The sequence below is a fragment of the Peromyscus leucopus genome, chromosome 2 (genome assembly GCF_004664715.2).
Source record: "Peromyscus leucopus breed LL Stock chromosome 2, UCI_PerLeu_2.1, whole genome shotgun sequence".
NCBI classification, from domain to species: Eukaryota; Metazoa; Chordata; class Mammalia; order Rodentia; family Cricetidae; genus Peromyscus; species Peromyscus leucopus.
In genome coordinates this window covers 127026923-127046268 of record NC_051064.1, presented here as the reverse complement: position 1 = coordinate 127046268, position 19346 = coordinate 127026923, and the positions used below count along the sequence as shown (strand labels likewise).

Sequence of the window (19346 nt, the reverse complement as noted above, 5' to 3'; positions counted from 1 at the left end):
AGTAGTCAGTCAGGTTCTTTAGATGGTGTGAGCCTCTGAGTTATTGGGGAGGAATCCTGAGCCTGGGCCTTGAGGTCTGTTACTTTTCCTTCGCAGTGCTGGTTGGGGATGGGGGAGGGGGAGTGTCATTTTCAGGGCCCCTCCCTTCTTGCTTTTGTCTGCAGGGAAGGGCCCCGCCCCTTTCCCCCTAGGCTGGAGCTTTGTCCTCTGTGCTGGGGCCCTCATCTGCATCACAAAGTGGCCGTCTGTCCCTGTCTGGGTCTGAGGGGAAGTGTCTTCCTTTCTCGGTCTAAAAGCTGGGGGCAGGGCGAGGTGGGGGAGTGGAGACTGTACAACTGGGGCCTTTCCAGGGGAGAGAATGGCAGAGAGGTAGTTGTCCTCTCCTTCTGGCTTCCTAGTTTGGGGATGAACTGGAGATGTGTGCCTCTTTTTCCCTGAATCCTGGGGAGGAGAGTGCCCTGAGGCACTGGTGTGCTGTCCGTTTCTGAGGGAGAGAAAGCTCTGAGGGGAATGTGCGTCCCACTCCCTATCATTTCCGCCCAGCTCCTAGTTCTGGGGGGCTACCGGGGGAGTGATGTCTTTCTCCCAGGATTTGCCTCCCAGTCGAGGAGACACAAAAGGCGAATGGAGCCCCAGAATTGGGGAGGGGAAGATATCCCCCTAGCAAAGGGGTCAACCGCTTCTCCTGTACAGGTTTAGGATTGTTTGGGACAGTTGTGAGCATGTCTGTGTACTCGGGGCCATGCCTATGGGTGTGTTTGTTCACTTGTTTCATAGGAGGGTACTGAATACCTGTGCTTGCGACCAAGTCAGGCACGGCCCCTTCTTTTGAAGCACTGAGTAGAGGATGGGGAGGGGTGTGTGTAGAACAGTAGTAGATTTGAAAGGGCAGGTTGTCTGTGATAGGGGTGTTTGTCAGCCCGTGGGCTTGTCTGCAGTATCTGTTCCGTTCTTTCTGGGATAGGTGTGAGTAGTTCAGTTCCCTTGTAGCTGGGTTCTGAAGGCCCTTTGCCTTTGGGTTGGACTAGGATTTCCCTCTGCAGAAAGGGGCTGGGGCTGACTTGATGGGTGGCTAGAGGGAGACCACGCACCTCAGCTTTGGGAAATGTGTACCTCCCACACTTGGTTCTGGCCTCTTCCTGACACCCTTGCTGAAGATGCTCCCCGCCCTCCTGCCCCTTTCCAGCCCTGAGTCTTTTCTGTCTGTTAAGGAGGTTCTGGACCAGTTTATCCCTCTCTCTCTCCTTCCACCTGGGCTGGTCCTCTACTGGCAAGAACAATAGTAGCTGAGGACAAAGGCTTCACTTACTACACACACACACACACACACACACACACACACACACACACACAGAACTCAGAGAGAGAAGAGAGAGAGAGAGAGAGAGAGAATATAAGACTGGAGTAGCAGTCATGCTGGCCTATCCTAGCCCTTTCCCAAGAGTCCCCTGTGTCTTGAAATTGATCCCCTCCTGCTGTTTGGACCCTCTGTGTGGGAAGATTTGTGAAGCATGGAAAGTGTCTTCTGTTCTCCTGACTCAGTGTCTTCCTTACTCTTCCCCTTCCCAGAGCATCTAGCTCTTTCTTCATGTCAGCTTTTTTTTTTTTTTTTTTTTTTTTTTTGCTCCTTCTCCATCCTTCATCTGGACAGTTCCTTCCCTACCCCTCAACTCTCTAGCCCTACCTGCAGGCCTCACTCCTTTTTCTGACCAATTCAAGCCTTTTTCTCCTGCCCCGACCAGCCTCTCTTCACTTTCTTAGTCTCCAGATACTTTCCACCCCTCTAGTCTTCTTTTATCTCCCTCCAGCTCCAAACACTCCACATCTCAGCCCTGTCTCAGGCACTGGCCTTGCCACCCCCAGCCCGGTTTTCTCGGGGTCGTTCTCCTATCCACATTAACAGAGGGTATAGTTACAAAGTCCTGATGCCATTCTGTGTTCTGGATGGTGATGAGTGACGTGAGTGTCTCCTAGCAGAGAATGTTCTAGTCTGCCAGATACCTGGTAGAGACAGGTGTCTCAATCTACCATAGAAAGAAGGAAGGGTTTTGTGAGCTAGGAACCAGATTTGGTCCCTTCTCCTTCATGTGATAGGAACTCATTACACATTTACTTGATGAGGTTTAAGATACACATTTTCCTAACTGAAGAAAGGTTTAAAACAAGAATCAAAATGGAGCAAAGCATCGGAAAAGCCAATGAGCCTGGGAATGTCTGAGCTAGTGGAAGGAAGGCCCCTGCTAGGTTAAGAAACTGGAAAGAGACCACACTCCTGGTCGGGCTGGGCCTGAGAGGCCGTGTAGTAGTTAGAAGATTGCCAGACTCTATCCTCACTGGCCTCTTTGTCTTAATAGCTGCAGGTGCCTACCTGCCTCCCCTGCAGCAGGTGTTCCAGGCACCTCGCCGGCCTGGCATTGGCACTGTGGGCAAACCAATCAAGCTTCTGGCCAATTACTTTGAGGTGGACATTCCTAAGATTGACGTTTACCATTATGAGGTGGACATCAAGCCGGATAAGTGTCCTCGCAGAGTCAACCGGTAAGTGATGCACATGGATGGCTCCAAGTCCAATTTATTAAACAGGGAAAGAGGGAACATGTTGGCTTGAGAACACTATAAGAGTGAAGTATAGTACCTAGCACATTCCAGCATTTGTTGAAATGGATGAGTAGAGAACTTTTTTTTTTTTTTTTTTTTTTTTTTTTTTTTTTTTTTTTTTTTAAGAGACAGGGTTTCTCTGTGGAGCTTTTGGAGCCTATCCTGTAACTCGCTCTGTAGACCAGGCTGGCCTCAAACTCACAGAGATCCACCTGCCCCTGCCTCCCAAGTGCTGGGATTAAAGGCGTGCGCCACCACCTCCCGGCTGAGTAGACAACTTTTAAGAACGAACTTGGGTAAAGGAGCTAGTAGAGAAGGAGAGGTTAAAAGGCAAGTTCAGAGATGGCAGGAATAAGAGCAGGATATTCTTACTAAGGCAGGAGAATGTTGGGGGATGCATAGTTGGAAGGATTAGTCTTTGAAGAAGCAGATCAAACTGTTTTACTATTACTTGAAAACCATATTCACAATTAAAAACCTTAAGAATTGGCAGTGAAAAATTATTGTCCCTGGTACACTTTTTTGTTTGTTTGTTTGTTTGTTTGTTTTCGAGACGGGGTTTCCCTGTGTAGCTTTGAGCCTTTCCTGAATCTCGCTCTGTAGACCAGGCTGGCCTCAAACTCACAAAGATCCGCTTGCCTCTGCCTCCCGAATGCTGGGATTAAAGGCGTGCACCACCACTGCCCGGCTCCTAGTACGTTTTTAAAACAATCTTGAGTGTATTTTCAGATATTTTTCTGTGTATGCACAAAAATATGTATATGTAATATTAATGTACAGTCCTATATGCTTTGTTCTGTATTGTCCATTTTCCTATTTAGCTTCATATTTTGGAAAATAGCATGTTCTAGCATGTGAAGATCTGCCTCATTATTTTGTGTAGCACAGTAGATATTCCATGGAATGGCCATATAACTTGCTTGATTTATTGAGGGATATTTACATAGAGTCTAAACTTTTGCTACAAGATTGAAACTATTAACTATTATATAAAGATACATATTTTCACTGAGTGTGAGTATATCTGTAAGATAAAATCCTAGGAGTGGATTGCTGGTACAAGACTGTTTAAATTGAGACATTGTCAGTTTTTAGAGGTAGCATCACCTGGGATGTCAGAGTGTAGGTTTTCAGGATACACTGTAGACCTGCAAATCAGAAGCTGATTTTAATAAAACCAATTTTCATTCAACCCAACCTGCAAGAATTCAGAAGTTCTATTGCATATACTTACACCAAACTAGTATAGACAATTCTTTTTCTTTTTTGTGTATGGGTAAGTAGATACTTGTATCTTGTTCTAATTTTGAATTGTATTTCTCTAATGAATGAATTTAAATAGGGCTCTATTATGTATATAATAATCTATGAAATGTATATATTAATAAACTCATATATAATAATCTATGAAAAGGGTGTTTCAAATGCTAGCGGAAGGATGGGTGCCTATAAGCATGTTTGTGTTTGTGTCTGGGAACTCAAAGTGGCCTTAGCTGCCGTTCAGTGTTTGTTTGTTTTTTTAATTGATATTAGAGCTGCTTTTTGATAAAAGGCAGTTAGAAGTTGGTGGGAAAGGTTTCATATAGTCAGCCTATGAAGGACGTAAGTAACCAAGACGAATTTCTGAGTAGCACTGACCTAGTTGGAATTGAAACCATGTGTTTTACCATTGTTTCTAATGTACCGCTGTGTGTTTTATATTGTAGCAGTACATAAGAGTTTGGGTTTAGAAAGTGGAATGGTCAGATAGTTGGGTGGCTGAGAGTTTGAAAATATGACCGTGGGAACTAAATAGGAGAACACAAGAAGTGAGACTGGGGAAAAGGTGAAAACGGAGAGAAAAGTCGTAGAACTCCGGAGAGCTGGAGAGATGAACTCATTCTACAGTTTATTTTACTTCTCGTCTAGTTCAGATATTTCCCCTTTTGTTTTTGCTTCACAGACTGGGAGTTAGAGGTTGTGGAAGGTTCAGAGTAGACCTGGGTACGAGCCCTTCTCCCCTCGAAGGTCTGTGAGGGTCTTGGTGATCTGAGGACCAGCAGCATCACCTAGGATGTCAGAATGTGGGTTTTCAAGCTACACTGTAGACCTGCCAATCAGAAGCTGATTGTAATGAAACCTCCTGGCGACTCATAGGCATGCTGAAGCTTGACAAGTACTGTCATAGAGTAGACGTTAGGAGTGAGCACAATAGACGGACATTGCCTGAAGCTTGACCTGTTTCCAGAAGCCTGAAGCTTCCACTCAGCTTCCCCATGCCCCGTCTGTCTTCCACAGGGAGGTGGTGGAATACATGGTCCAGCATTTCAAGCCTCAGATCTTTGGGGACCGCAAGCCTGTGTATGATGGAAAGAAGAACATTTACACCGTCACAGCTCTGCCCATTGGCAACGAGAGGGTAAGGCTAGGGATGAGGCCAGGCTTGGGATGGGTCTGCCGTGGAATGGAGCTCACAGAAGCCAGCTAGAGTCTGGCAGTCCAGAGAGCCTTATGTTCTTTCGTGCAGGAAAGTATATTTTGGGAGCATGACGGCTCAGGGTTGACACTTAGTGTGCTGTGTGCCTGTCCCCAAACAGACCAAGATCAGACGTAAATAGACCCAAAGGGTTCTCTTCCAGGTTGAGAGGGCCAGCAGCACTGGACATCATCCTTGGAAAGAGGGGTGTGTGTTTTACTCTGCGGTCTGTTTGTGAGCCCCTAGTGACTTGAGGGAAGCCTCATGGCAGATCTATGGAGTGGGAGACAGTGAGTGTGGTGGGCGGACTCGTCTGGGGGAATGTGATAGTGACCCTTTTCTTCTTTCTGTCCTGAAGGTTGACTTTGAGGTGACAATCCCTGGGGAAGGGAAAGATAGAATTTTTAAGGTCTCCATCAAGTGGCTAGCCATTGTGAGCTGGCGTATGCTGCATGAAGCCCTGGTCAGTGGCCAGATCCCTGTGCCCTTGGAGTCTGTGCAAGCCCTGGATGTGGCCATGAGGCACCTGGCATCTATGAGGTACTGAGTATAGTTATTACCTAGGCTATAGGTGTTGGCAAAACTGCTGCTGGGGGAGGAGGGAGGGAGTGCGTGTTAAGGTCCCACAGTGTGTCATTGGGAAAAAGAAACTGAGGCCCTACCATGTGTCAGGCAAGTATATATATATATATACATTTAGATGGTTAGATCCCTGGCCCTATCCTTAGATACTATTATAGCCTCACTCCGTCTATCCCTGCAGGGCAGAGAAAAGGTAGAAACTTGTACAAGGTCAGTCTTACTGTTGGCCCAAGAACAGAGCTGGCATTAAAGCCCTGGTGTCCTGCCTTCCAGGCCAGGGCTCCTCCGTGCCCAGGATGCCTCACAGGGTGGGGGCCTGTGCCCGAGGGACCAGTTCTCTGCCTGTCCCTGCCAGGTACACCCCTGTGGGCCGCTCCTTCTTCTCACCGCCTGAGGGCTACTACCACCCGCTGGGGGGTGGGCGCGAGGTCTGGTTCGGCTTTCACCAGTCTGTGCGCCCTGCCATGTGGAAGATGATGCTCAACATTGATGGTGAGTTGGGAGAGCTATGGAGCCAGGGGCACCCTGAATCCAGTGACCACAGTCCCAGCCTCATCCCTCCCAACTCTGCAGCCACACTCCTAGTCTAATTCCTGCAGCCCTGGCACACCCTGCCCCTATCCTGGTACCCGTAAAGAAGAGGGTATAAATTGTAATGCTTGCTTTTTTTTTTTTTTTTTTCTGAAAGCATCTGAGCCAATCTATCTCTCCCCTGTCCCTACAGTCTCTGCCACTGCCTTCTACAAAGCACAGCCAGTGATTGAGTTCATGTGTGAGGTCCTGGACATCAGGAACATAGACGAGCAACCCAAGCCCCTCACGGATTCCCAGCGTGTTCGCTTTACCAAGGAGATAAAAGGTGAGGACCCACTCACATGGGGAAGGGAAAGCGCTGCCTTCTCTGACCCTAAGAGGAAATCTCCCTGGGAGAGGCCAAGCAAGGGACCATGAGCAACCCGTTTCAACCTTGACAAGTGGTGTGTGTATCTCAGGCCTGAAGGTGGAAGTGACCCACTGTGGACAGATGAAGAGGAAATACCGCGTGTGTAATGTTACCCGCCGCCCTGCTAGTCATCAGACGTAAGTTGGCAGCATGGCTGAGCACGGTCAGCCGGTAGCCGAGGGCCACGCTCGGGAACCCACTCCCTTCTCGTGTTGTGCTTCAGAATAAGACGTGCACTGGCCTGTGCTCGGAGAGAAGCCATGGGAGTCCCGGATTGTTTGATTGTCCCCATGAGTTTTACCTTCTTGAGCTCTTGGCTTCCTCCTTGGACCTTTACTATAGAGCATTCGTGGTCCACCGATACTGTTGGGTCCGTAAATAGAGAACATTTCAATTTATTCTTCCTCCTGAAAAAAGCTAAGGTCAGGATCCCTGGGTTAGCTGTAGGAACATCATCAGATGCCATCCCCTTTCTTGATGCCAGGCTGTTGGACTCTTACCTTTAGTATCTGTTCTGTTCAGGCTTTAGAAGTACAGATGAGTCAGATGCAGTTGACTGTTGCAGACTTGTCCATCAAATATGTGGCTTGTCCAGTGAAGCCTTGTAGCCTTCGCTTGCTTTCCCATGAGTGGCAGTGACCAAAGAGGATGCAGTGAGGCCTGAAGCCTTCGGCTGGGGCTGTAGAGAGGTGGGGTTGGATGCTGAATTATGATACTTCCTTCTCTTCCTCCAAACAGGTTCCCCTTGCAGCTGGAGAGTGGACAGACCGTGGAGTGCACCGTGGCACAGTATTTCAAGCAGAAATATAACCTTCAGCTGAAGTACCCCCACCTGCCCTGCCTACAAGTTGGGCAAGAACAGAAGCATACCTATTTGCCCCTGGAGGTAAGGCTACCAGAGAATGGCTCGGCTGACACTGGTCATCGGCTCTGCTGAGCCAGTCATAGTCTCCCCTGCTCATATTCAAGTTTGGAAAGATGATTTCTAGGAAGGTTCAAGGTTGTTTTCATGTGACATATAGACTTCCTGCTTGCTAAATTCTTTACCTTTTTTTTTTGGTTTTTTGAGACAGGGTTTCTCTGTGTAGTTTTGGTGCCTGTCCTGGATATCACTCTGTAGACCAGGCTGGCCTCAAACTCAGAGATCCGCCTGCCTCTGTCTCCTGAGTGCTGGGATTAAAGTCATGCGCCACCACCGCCAAGTGGCTTCTACAAATTTAAAACTCAAGCTTTTTTTGAACTTCTAGGGTTCCAGAAAATGAGACTGAAGGGAGAGGAAAGCAAAGCAAGAGCTCTGACTTGTTTAATAGCAGCTGATACATGGGAAGGGGGTGAAGGCAATATGTTCTCGGAGATATAAACTGAGGTCTTGAGGGACAGTTCCAGCCAAACTGACATGTGCTGCAAGCTGAAATTTTAAACAATATTATTTATGTGAAACAATAGTTTTCAAGGTGCATCATTTACATAATTACATACCTTGACTTGTATTGTTGCTTATTTAACAAATATTTATTAAGCTCATAATATATGTTATATATAGATGTAGGTACTAGAAATAGAGAAATTAAGTAGACAAGAAGGGTACCTCCTCTCATGGAACTTGTATTCTTCTAGAAAGACAGACAACAAATTGATAAACACGAATGTAGTTTCAAATGGTAGTGAGTGCTGAAAAAGTAATAAAGCAGGTCAAGGAACAGAAGTAAGGATGTGAGGAGGTCAAGGAACTATTTTAGTTATTGTTGTCAAAGGTAGCCTCTTTTAGGAGACATTTGATCTGAGCCCCAAATTATGGCTGTTATCCTTGTAATAATAGCAGGGACAAGCTTTCCTGGCAGTAGGAACAGCTACCAATGTCTAAAGCAAGACAGTCTGGGTCTTTCTGAGGGCAGAGGGCTGTAGGATATAAAAAGATTTAATAGCTTTATCAAGACATAATTGACATTATAAAAATGTGATAATGTATAATTCAGTGGTACTTAGTATATTCATAGAATTATGCAGACATCATGACTATTTAATTTCAGGATGTTTTATCACCCCCAGAAGAAAGCCTGTATTTCTTTCCCTAATGGTCCCTAGTAACCATTAAGCTATTTTCTATCTCTGTGGATTTGCCTGTTTGGGACAGACTATATAAACAGAATCATACAGTCTATGTCCTTTGTGAATGGCTTCTTTTCTTTTTCTTTTTCTTTTCTTTTTTTTTTTTTTTTTTTTTTTTTTTTTTTTTTTTTTTTGAGACAGGGTTTCTCTCTGTAGCCCTGGCTGTCCAGAGACTTGCTCTGTAGACCAGCCTGGCTTCGAACTCACAGAGATCTGCCTGCCTCTGCCTCCCGAGTGCTGCGATTAAAGGTGTGCACTACCATGCCTGGCTGTGAATGGTTTTTTTCATTTAGCACAATTGTTCCAAGATTCACCCTCATTGCTATCAGGGTGTTATTCCTTTATGTAGCTACATCATTTTGTTTCTTCCTCACTGGCGGGCATTTGTGTTACGCTTTTTGGCTGATAGGAAAGAAATACTGCTGTAAGCATTCGCTGACTTGTTGCTCTGATTATGTTCTCATCTCTCTTGAAGACATACATCAGAGTAAACTTACACATGACTGTTAACGCCCTCAGTGCTGCCGGATTTGTCTCCCGTTTCACAGTCCTGTCAGCAGTGAATGAGAGTTCCAGTTTCTAGTCAGGAGAGGTTTATTTGAATTATTTTGGAAATCCATGGCAGGTTTAAGTAAGAAAATGTGGATCATTTGAAGCTCCACTGCTGGGAGCTAAGAATAACCAGGGCCACCAACCGAGGTCTTTGTGTTCCTTAAGCAGTTATTCAGGCCTCTGAGACTCAGCAAAATTGTTCGTTCATGTTCAGGTCAGCTCATTCCTGCATCAATCTTTTTCAAATTTTTAGCTGCGCATAACATGAAAGTTACCGTTTCAACCATTGAGTGTAGAATTCTCTGACATTAAGTACATTCACATTGTTGTTCGACTCTCATCACTGTCTGTCTCCAGAAAATGTTCCTCATCTGGAACTGGAACTAAACCCTTTAAAGACCAACCTCCCCTTCAGCCTTGGCAGCCTGTTCTACTTTCTCTTTCTAGGAATTGACTACTCCTCTAGGTCTTTTATGCAAGTATAAGCATATATTTATCCTTTTGACTGGCTTATTTCACTTAGCATGATGTCCTCAGGGTTATCCATGTTGTGGTATGTTAGGATTCTCTTCCTTTTTAAGGTGTAATACGCTTCTGTATGTGTATACCATATTTGATTTATATTTTCTAATGCTGATGGACACTTGAGTAGCAACTATGTAAATAACGCCGCTGTGGACAAAGCTGTACAAACACCTGTCAACTCTGCTTTCTCTTCTCTTGAGTACGTACCCAGCAGTGGAGCTGATGGTTCCCATGGTAATCATATATTTAATGTGAGGCATCACAGTACCGTTTTCCACAGCAGCGTCTCTGTTTTGTATTCCCACAGCACTGCACAGAGTTCCAGTTTCGCCACAGTCCTTTTCTTTCTGGCAGTGTAGGTTCTGAAGCTGGAACTGCCTGTGGGGTGCCACAGTTGAAAGCATCTTTAGGAAAGTCAATTTCAACAATTCTGGGTGCTCATGTGTAGGCTTTGAAATGTGGAATTTAAAAGCAGGTGCCCTTGACCTAGCTTTCCATTAGTGTGAACTCTGGGAGCCAGGACTAAAGCCAGTGCATACAGAACATCAGCCCTACAGAACATTAGCCATACAGAACAAGTTACACATTTTCTTGACTTCACAGCATCTTGAGACAGCTAGTGATTTTTATTTGTTTTTAATCATAGCTGAGATGAAAGAAGCTGAGTCTCAGAGCAGTTAAGAGACAAGCCCAAGGTGACATCATTTAGAAGTACAGAGCTTCACTTCAACAAGTCTCCTGAGACCAGCTGCCTTTCTACTCCATTATAAACTTTCCTGTCCCTGTGTCCTGATTAGAAGTCTAAGTTTTATTTGTCACTAGGCATTGGTTTTTTTTTTATGTTCACTGGTGTTTTGCATGTATATACTCTGTGTGAGGGTGTCAGATCCCTTGGAACTGGAGTTGCAGACAGTCGTGAGCTGCCTTGTGGGTGCTGGGAATTGAAAACCTAGTCACCTGGAAGAGTAGCCAGTGCTCTTTACCGCTGAGCCATCTCTCCAGCCCCTAGGCATTGTTTTTAATCTCCATCTTGTGTACAGACAGAGGAGCCAAATAGCAGAATGGTCCTCATCCTAATAAAGAATACTGCCAGCCAATAGAAATAGTGATTTCTGTGGCTGGAGATAACAGCTCAGTCAGTAGAGTACCTCCTTTGGATGCTTACAGCCCTAGTTCAGTCTCTAAGCATACCCAACACACACACACACACACACACACACACACACACACACACATCATGTCCTCAACACACACAAAAGAAAAAAGGAAATAATGGTTCCTGTACTTTCTTTACCTCAGTGGCTCAGGAACTTTTAGCTATTTTTGCTCCTCCTGGTTGGTTGCAGACGGAGCAACATACTTCCTGCCACCACTGGAGAACTGCCATAGGAATCTGATTTGCTTATGTTATATTGGGTTTTTAATATTCAAAAGAGCTGTGTACTCAGTCCTTGGGTAAATAATAATGTATGCTATAATGTACTGAGTGCAGTGTTCCAGAACTGTGCTCAGCTCTGTAAGTGTTTTATTTAATCCCTGGACACCCTGTGGGATTGTAATTATTCTCATTTAATACCTGAGACCTGGTCACAGACCTGCATCGCAAACTCTTGGTCGCATGTATTTGTATCAACGACTGTAGCCCTTTTCCCCGTTTTCGATAAGGACAGGCTGTGCTCGGGCCGTGACTACTTGTCCCTTCATCTCCCCAGGTCTGTAACATCGTGGCCGGGCAGCGGTGCATTAAGAAGTTGACTGACAATCAGACCTCCACCATGATAAAGGCCACAGCTAGGTCGGCCCCAGACAGACAGGAGGAGATCAGTCGCCTGGTCAGTGGGACTGCTGAGCAGTGCATGCTTGTTCACTGAGCCTCTGGGGCCCTTGGGAGCATAGATGCTTTACTGGTCGGTCGGTCCACCAAGACCGACCTTCAGGAAACCTGTTTGGATGTGTCTGGGGCTTTGCAGGGCTGCTCTTGCTTCTTGAGCCTGTAGCTACTTCTTTCTCATTTTCCCTCCGTTCTAATTCAGCTCCCGTTTGCACTTCCACTCCCTTCATTTTCTATTTCTTCCACCCCTTTTTAGGGCTAATTTTTGGCAGCCTCAGCTTCTCTTCAGGGCTCTCTCCTCGGGACCCAGAACGTGAGCAGTATTGCCAAGCTGCTGGTCTCCTGAGATCCCCTTCTTTTGCCCTGCAGATGAAGAATGCCAGCTACAACTTAGATCCCTACATCCAGGAGTTTGGGATCAAAGTGAAGGATGACATGACGGAGGTGACGGGGCGAGTGCTGCCGGCGCCCATCTTGCAGTACGGCGGCCGGGTGAGCAGGGTCAGGGCCAGACAGCATCTCTGGGGCCCCCGGGGGGAGTTGGGTCGCACAGCTTAGGGGCTTTTGCTCCCTTCTCACATGGCTCTCCTGAGGCTCACCTGGGCGCCCCCTCTGCCTGTCCCTAGAACCGGGCCATTGCCACGCCCAACCAAGGAGTCTGGGACATGCGTGGGAAACAGTTCTACAATGGGATTGAGATCAAAGTCTGGGCCATCGCCTGCTTCGCACCCCAAAAACAGTGTCGAGAGAAGTGCTCAAGTAAGGATGGGTTTGGGTTTGGTGGGTAGGAAGGATCCCAGAGCTGTTGATTCCATAACCTCTTGGGGTCAAGATTGAACTGCGATTTGCCTTTTCTCTTTTAATTCTGTTTACTTTGTTTTTTCTGACTCTCATTTCTGCCTATCCTTTTCTGTGCATAATGTAGTCAGAAGACTTCAGGAGCCATCTCTATATCAGAGATGAATTTTAGGATATGACTCTCCTAAGGGAGGCCCGAGTCATTTTATTGTTCTAATTATCATAATTGGTAATAAGTAGTAGTAGTAATAACTATCGTGTTTATGCTAACATTACACTTAAGTGACTAATTTATGTTCTTTCATCTTGGTAGCGAGTAGGTGGTGTCTCAGTTGCTTTTCTATTGCCATAATAAAACACCACAACCAAGGCAACTTATAAATAAGAGTTTATTGGGCCTTATAGTACCAGAGGATGAGTCTGACCAGTCATGGCAGGGATATGGCGGCAGGCAGGCAGGCATGGCGCTGGAGCAATAGATGAGCGCTCACATCTGATCAAGCAAGAGGAAGAGAGAGCGCCAACAGGAATGGCATGTGCTTTTGAGACCTCAAAGCCCCCCTTCCAGTGACGCACCTCTAACAAGCCCCACTCCTCCTTCCCAAACAGTCTTCCCGACTGGGGACCAGGCATTCAAGTGTGTGAGCCTCTGGGGGCCAAAGTGTGCGCATCAGGAAAGGGTCAGAGTTACGAGCCAATCAGATCTGAGCTGCGGAACTTACATTTCTAATTAGAAGCTTTTTTTTTTTTTTTTTCCCCTGTCAAGGACCAGCAGCTGGTCCTCTGAGCTGTGCTCCTCAGTACACAGTTAAGTGAGATCCAAGTGACCTGCAGTAGGTGCACATGAATTGAGAGGCCCATCATCGTCCTTGAGGCTGGGAGTAGATGGCAGCGAGGAAGAGAAAGACAGTTGTCTGTCTTAACGAAACAGGTTAGAGAAGTAATGACCCGAGTGAGTAAATAAGTAAACAGAAATGTCACTTGACACTTTTCCTGCAGTCTTTGGTTTTTATTGAGTTAGCTTAAAGTACCAATAAGTGTACATACATAAAAGGTGCGGTTCAGTTTCTGCTGTCTTTTAAGCGGTGGCTCTGTGGATGAGAACTGGATCATCGTATTCTGGTAGTGGGGAGGTCGGTGGAGCTGACCGTTTTGGTTGTGACAAAGGGTAACGGAGATTTGTGCCCTTTGTGTCTTTGATAGAATTACTTCTGTCAGCTCCTGCCGGATCCAGACCTTCCAGGCCCTTGTCCTCCCTTCCCCGTACCACACACAGACACGTAGCCACCACCATCATAATTGTCATTTCTCTTCATCGGAGTTTTTGTTTCTTATTTGTTTTCTAGTCTCCTTTCCTGGATCCGTCGGGTTTAGTCTAGGCTGGTCTGGTATTTGGTCTGGCATTGTAGCTGCACTGGAAGGCTCCCAGCTCTTCACCTGTATCTCATTGGTAGCTCGGTCTCTTTTCTGCCCCTTTGTCCTGTGCTTGTCTAGGTGTTTTGTTGTTTGCTTGTCTTTAAATCTATCGCTTCAGCCTCTTGTTTGGAGGAGTTCAGCGCATCAAGCACTTTTTTCTCTCAGTGACTCCTACATGCAGGGCATAAAAACATGACTGTGGATCTGGATCAGTGGTACCTCACAGTGCGTGGTGCTGGGCCAAAGAGAGAGATTCCTGAGTTTTCAGCCATGAAAACTATGGCATGCAGAGGAGACTCTGGGGAGACTATGCATAGGAAGTAGAAGTTAGAACTAGAACTTAGAAACTCTGGGAAGTAAATAAAGCAAAGGCTCCCAAGTCTAGAGGAGGACATAGGGCTCAGCACAGAGAAAAGCGTCCTTTTCACGAAGACTGGGGGAGCCGGAGGCCTGGGGAGTTGGAGATTGGTCAGTGATGGATGAACATAGTCAGGTCTGTTGATTTTTGTCTGCCTTATCACTGTAGCTGGGTCACTGTTAGGATACGGCCTTCTATATTCTAGATCATCTGACATAGTATCCTGATCACAGTCTGGTATTGGAGGGAAGGAAGGGAATACTCATTCTTGAAGTAAAGACCCGTCAGTAATGAAGTCTGGGAAAATGACTGATGAACGTTTGGCAGCTTATACTACAGTTGTGTGCAGCAGAGTAAAGGAAGAAAGCTGTTAGCAGACCATTAAAGCCCTCTTATTTACAGGAGGCAATGGTTAGCTTTTAGTGAGTTATTATTCATTCATTCATTCATTCATTCATTCATTCATTCATTCGTTTTTGAGTGGCACTCTGTATCTCTCATGCTGGCCTTGAACTCATGGCAGTCATCCTGACTCACTCTCAAATGTCGGGATTATAAGTGTATGTGTGCCTTGAGACCTGTAGATTGTAGGGTTTTTTTTTTAATTTTATAATTAATTTAATTTTACATATTAGCCACGGATTCCCCTGTCCTCCCTCCCCCGTCCCTGCACTCCCCCCAATCCATCCCCATTCCCACCTCCTCCAGAGCAAGGACTCTCCTGGGGTTTTTTAATGTTATTATTTATTAGTTTTTGTTTGTTTAAAAGATTTTTTTTAAAAATAACATTATAATCTTACACATTTTTATGGATGTATATGTGACTTTAAACTTGCATAAAATATACTGTATCTACCTTACATATTTTTATTAAATATGTGAAAAATACATCCTGAACTGTCATTGATATATATGTGGTATATATTTTTGAAACATTCATTTCTGTTCTCTTTGTTGATTACTGCTTTTATTAATTAAGTTTTTCAGTGCTGAGTGTGAATCTTTGTACATGCCAGACAGGCACTTCACTGCTGATTGATTTACTTTAAATGATAAGATTTTTACAAATTTAATTGCTTGCCTTTCATTTTTGTATATTTATGTGACTTGGTTATTTTACTGTACTACATCCACCCACTTTACCAACTCTGCGGCCTTTCTCAGGATAAAGCCTAGAGCCAGAGGAAAGAGGCTTGCGTAATGACTGGCCCTTGGCCTTAGTGAGCGAGTAGGGGCCTAGCTCATCTTTTCCTGAGCACCTTCTGTTCTTCATCACTGGTAGACCCTCCTTTACTCTGGGCACAAGAGCCTTGCACTTAGGCGTGTGTGTGTGTGTGTGTGTGTGTGTGTGTGTGTGTGTGTGTGTTTTTCCCCTGTGGACATGTAATGGAGTACAGATATCCACAGGTCTCATTCACACAGAAAGACAAGAGCCCTGAGAATTCCCACAGGTTCCTTGTCTGTTGTCTCTTCAGCTCCCTTAATGCTCTCTCTAGTTGAGCAAGCTCTGTCTTTTTTCCTCTACTATAAATGTAGTTTTTTACGTCAGCTGTGGTTGGATCATTCATGTTAGACTCTCACAGTGCTGAACACCCAAGATGGAGGCATTTGGTCCATCAGATTCAGTGGGGTTTATCACACTCTGCCATGACCATGTTTGTGCTACAGGAACTTCACAGATCAGCTGCGGAAGATTTCCAAGGATGCAGGGATGCCCATCCAGGGTCAGCCTTGTTTCTGCAAGTACGCACAAGGTGCAGACAGCGTGGAGCCCATGTTCCGACATCTCAAGAACACCTACTCGGGACTGCAGCTCATCATCGTCATCCTGCCAGGGAAGACGCCTGTGTATGGTACAGTTCTCTGGGGACAGTGATGATGGGATTCGTTTCACAGCAGCCCTCTAGGGGCTTCTAGGGAGGAGTCAGTGGAGGATTTTGGCTTTAGCCAGAGATGTTCACTAATGTCAGATTTTTGTTTGTTGTTTTTTTGTTTTGTTTTGTTTTGTTTTTGTTTTTTTTTTTTTTTGTTTGTGAGTGTTTCAGTATGTTCAGTTTTTGTTTGTTGTTTTTTAAGTCAGAGAAATATTCTGTCTGAACAATTGAGTCGTTTGGTTTTACTTACCTGTTACACTCCATCCCATTTCCTAGGCCCCTCTGTGACAGGGTCTTTCTGGCAGGCTGAGGTAGTGGGATACAGAGATGGGTCAGGCCAGGTAGCTGTCACTTAGGAGTGTGTTATTTATTAGGATGTTAGGAGCTCAAGCTGAACATGTGGTGCATCTGCTACTTTTCTGCTTAGTAGTAGCTTGGGCTTTTTGCAACATTTCTCCTTGTTTCCTCTTTCTCATTTGACAAATGACAGTAAGTCTCTTACTCCATTTTTCTCCTTTATCTCTGCCTGCTTCAGAAACTGTGCTGTCCTTTTCCTTCACTTCTGGTTTTGTTCTCATCCAGTTTTGGTACCTTTGGGACTTCATGCCTCTCAGCCTGTACACATCTGCAGATTAACTGTCCTGAAGCACATTGCAACAGTTTTGCAATGTCTTTACGCATTTTTCCCATTGCTTTTCTCCCTTTGAAAGAGTTGTTTTTACATTCTCTGTGCACACTCCCTCAGCAGCCTCTTACTTTTTAACTTGTTTCCCTCTGTCTTGTCTACTTTTCTCCTCAGGCAGGTCTAGGATTGAGGACCTGGTTTTGTTCTCTTCTTTCTTTGACTTCTGAATACATTTCCTGTCTCTATTTTTGTCATTACCAGGAATACCTGGTATTCTAAGATTTTCTTTCTTTTTCCTTCTATCTGTCTTTTATTGATATTCTCACTCATTTTGGTTGCTTTGGCCATTACCTATTACCGTAATATGATAATATATATGTGTGTGTGTGTGTGTGTGTGTGTGTGTGTGTGTGTGTGTGTGTGTGTGAGAGAGAGAGAGAGAGAGAGAGAGAGAGAGAGAGAGAGAGAGTGTGTGTGTGTGTGTGTGTGTGTGTGTGTGTGTGTAGTTTGTTTTGTTTTTTTTTCAGACAGGTTTTCTCTGTATAGCTTTGGTTGTCTTAGAACTCCATCTGTGGACCGGGCTGGCTTTGAACTCACCAAGAGCCACCTGCCTCTGCTTCTGGGATCAAAGGCGTGCACCACCACTACCCGGTTTAGTACTATTACTATCTTAAAACCAGTTCTTGAATTCTCTTCAGTTCCCGTTTGTTTGTCCTCTCTCTTTCTGCAGGTTTATTGATCATCTTTTCTAATCTTTCTTCTCAAGGAAGAAAGATCAGGTCCTCATTCGGTACTGCATAAAGGACTTTCAGGACCTGATGTCGTGTAACCTTTCACCTTTTTCCTGTACTGTTCACGTAACAAACGTACTGTAAAGTCACTTGCTCTGAAATGAGATCCCAATCCCAGTCCTTCTATACCAGTGTACCAGCTGAGGCGGATCGCCAGACTGCTGGAGGCTTGCTGAGTTGGTTATGTGAAAGCAACTTCTAGGGAGGCCTTGGCAAGAGCCGGCCTTTAAACGATCACTCTGTGATTGTCCTTTCCTCTCTGGGTGTGTTTTGCTCCCATCATTTCCCCTTTGCTTGGACTGTCTGGATATGCTCTTTGCCCATCTTACCCTTAGTTTTCTCCACCTTTCAAAACCTAGTTCAAATTATACTTATTTTCTGTTGTCATCATTTTACTTAGAGGATATATATGTCCTTTTTTTGTTTTGCTTTTTTGTTTTTTTTTGGATGGGCTGTAATTTACTATAGCCTCTCATCCAAAGATCCGCTTGCCTCTGCCTTCCAAATGCTGGGATTAAAGGCATGTGCCATCATGCTTGGCTTTTTTTTTCTTTTTAAAATTAACTAATTAATTACTTAATCATTTAATTTTTAATTACACTCATGATATTCATTAATTATACTCATATTAATTACATTTGTGGTATTCATTGATTACATTTGCAGTATTCATTCAATAATTTTATTTATGATATTCATTAATTACATTAATTATATTGATTTATTATATTCACGATATTATGTCCTGATACTACTGTCCATTTATGGGACTTTTCCATCACAAAAACAGAGATTCTGTACTTAGGAAATCATTGCTCTATATTTTCTTCTCTATTTTGAGATAACGTCTAATCCTTCTGTCTCTATAAATTTGTATATTCTATATATTTCATGTAATACAATTCTTTATTACTTGTCCTTTTTTTGAATGTAAAAACATTTTATGTACAACTGTAGGAGAAATAATACACAGATAGCTTGAACATAAAAACAGGTTATAATTCAAAAGTCCAGGGTTATTTTAAACAGTAAAATATTTTCTCTGTAGAAAATAGTAAAAATGATAACATTTCCCAATAAGCCCTTTTAAGCCAAATGATAGCTGAATTATACATATAAATATTGATTAGATTCTGGGATACAGAAGAGACCTATCTTCATCTGTTCAGAGAGCTGTGTTTTACTTAAGTTGTGTAAGTGAGATTCCTATTCATCTTCCCCTTCACTGTTTGATTTGTGGCAGACATTTTTCTATAGGCTAATCCATAATCTAAAAAGATTTTAGCCCCCCTCCTGAAAGTATGGCCAGCATTTTCTTTCATCAGCTTGATACAGTACAAATTCTTATCCTAATAGTGAAATGTTTCACTAAAGCTTGCCCCATGATTGGGCAAAACTAAAACTTATTATAAGCCGCAGTCATCCTAGGGTGCCCCCTGCTAGGTAGCCTCCCTGGTTCTGTGGGTTGCAGTTTGATTGTTCTTTGCTTTATATCTAGTATCCACTTATGAGTGAGTACATACCATGTTTGTCCTTCTGAATCTGGGTTACCTCACTCAGGGTGATATTTTCTAGTTCCATCCATTTTCCTGCAAATTTCATGATGTCATTGTTTTTCTCTGCTGAGTAGTACTCCATTGTGTATATGTACCACATTTTCTTAATCCATTCTTCAGTTGACAGGCATCTAGATTGTTTCCAGCTTCTGGCTATTATGAATAGTGCTGCTATGAACATAGTTGAGCATGTATCTTTGTGGTATGATTGAGCATTCCTTGGGTTTATGCCCAAGAGTGATATGGCCGGATCTTGAGGTAGATTGTTTCCCAATTTTCTGAGAAACTGCCATACTGATTTCCACAGTGGTTGTACAAGTTTGCATTCCCACC

General features: G+C 44.4%; 1 protein-coding gene across 2 annotated transcripts in view; it reads left to right on the top strand.

Moving 5' to 3' along the window:
* The window catches only part of LOC114704273 (protein argonaute-1), a 33114-nt gene that overhangs the window by 2342 nt on the left and 11426 nt on the right, over window positions 1-19346 (top strand). The window contains exons 2-12 of one of the 2 annotated variants that reach the window (XM_028885423.2): window positions 2355-2538; window positions 4876-4996; window positions 5412-5593; window positions 5991-6127; window positions 6360-6494; window positions 6628-6715; window positions 7317-7464; window positions 11477-11596; window positions 11965-12087; window positions 12222-12346; window positions 15836-16020. In XM_028885423.2, the coding sequence (XP_028741256.1) occupies window positions 2355-2538; window positions 4876-4996; window positions 5412-5593; window positions 5991-6127; window positions 6360-6494; window positions 6628-6715; window positions 7317-7464; window positions 11477-11596; window positions 11965-12087; window positions 12222-12346; window positions 15836-16020 (1548 nt within the window). Of the gene's footprint in view, window positions 1-2354; window positions 2539-4875; window positions 4997-5411; window positions 5594-5990; window positions 6128-6359; window positions 6495-6627; window positions 6716-7316; window positions 7465-11476; window positions 11597-11964; window positions 12097-12221; window positions 12347-15835; window positions 16021-19346 lie in introns of both variants that reach the window. The other variant, XM_037202935.1, reaches the window with a different exon arrangement.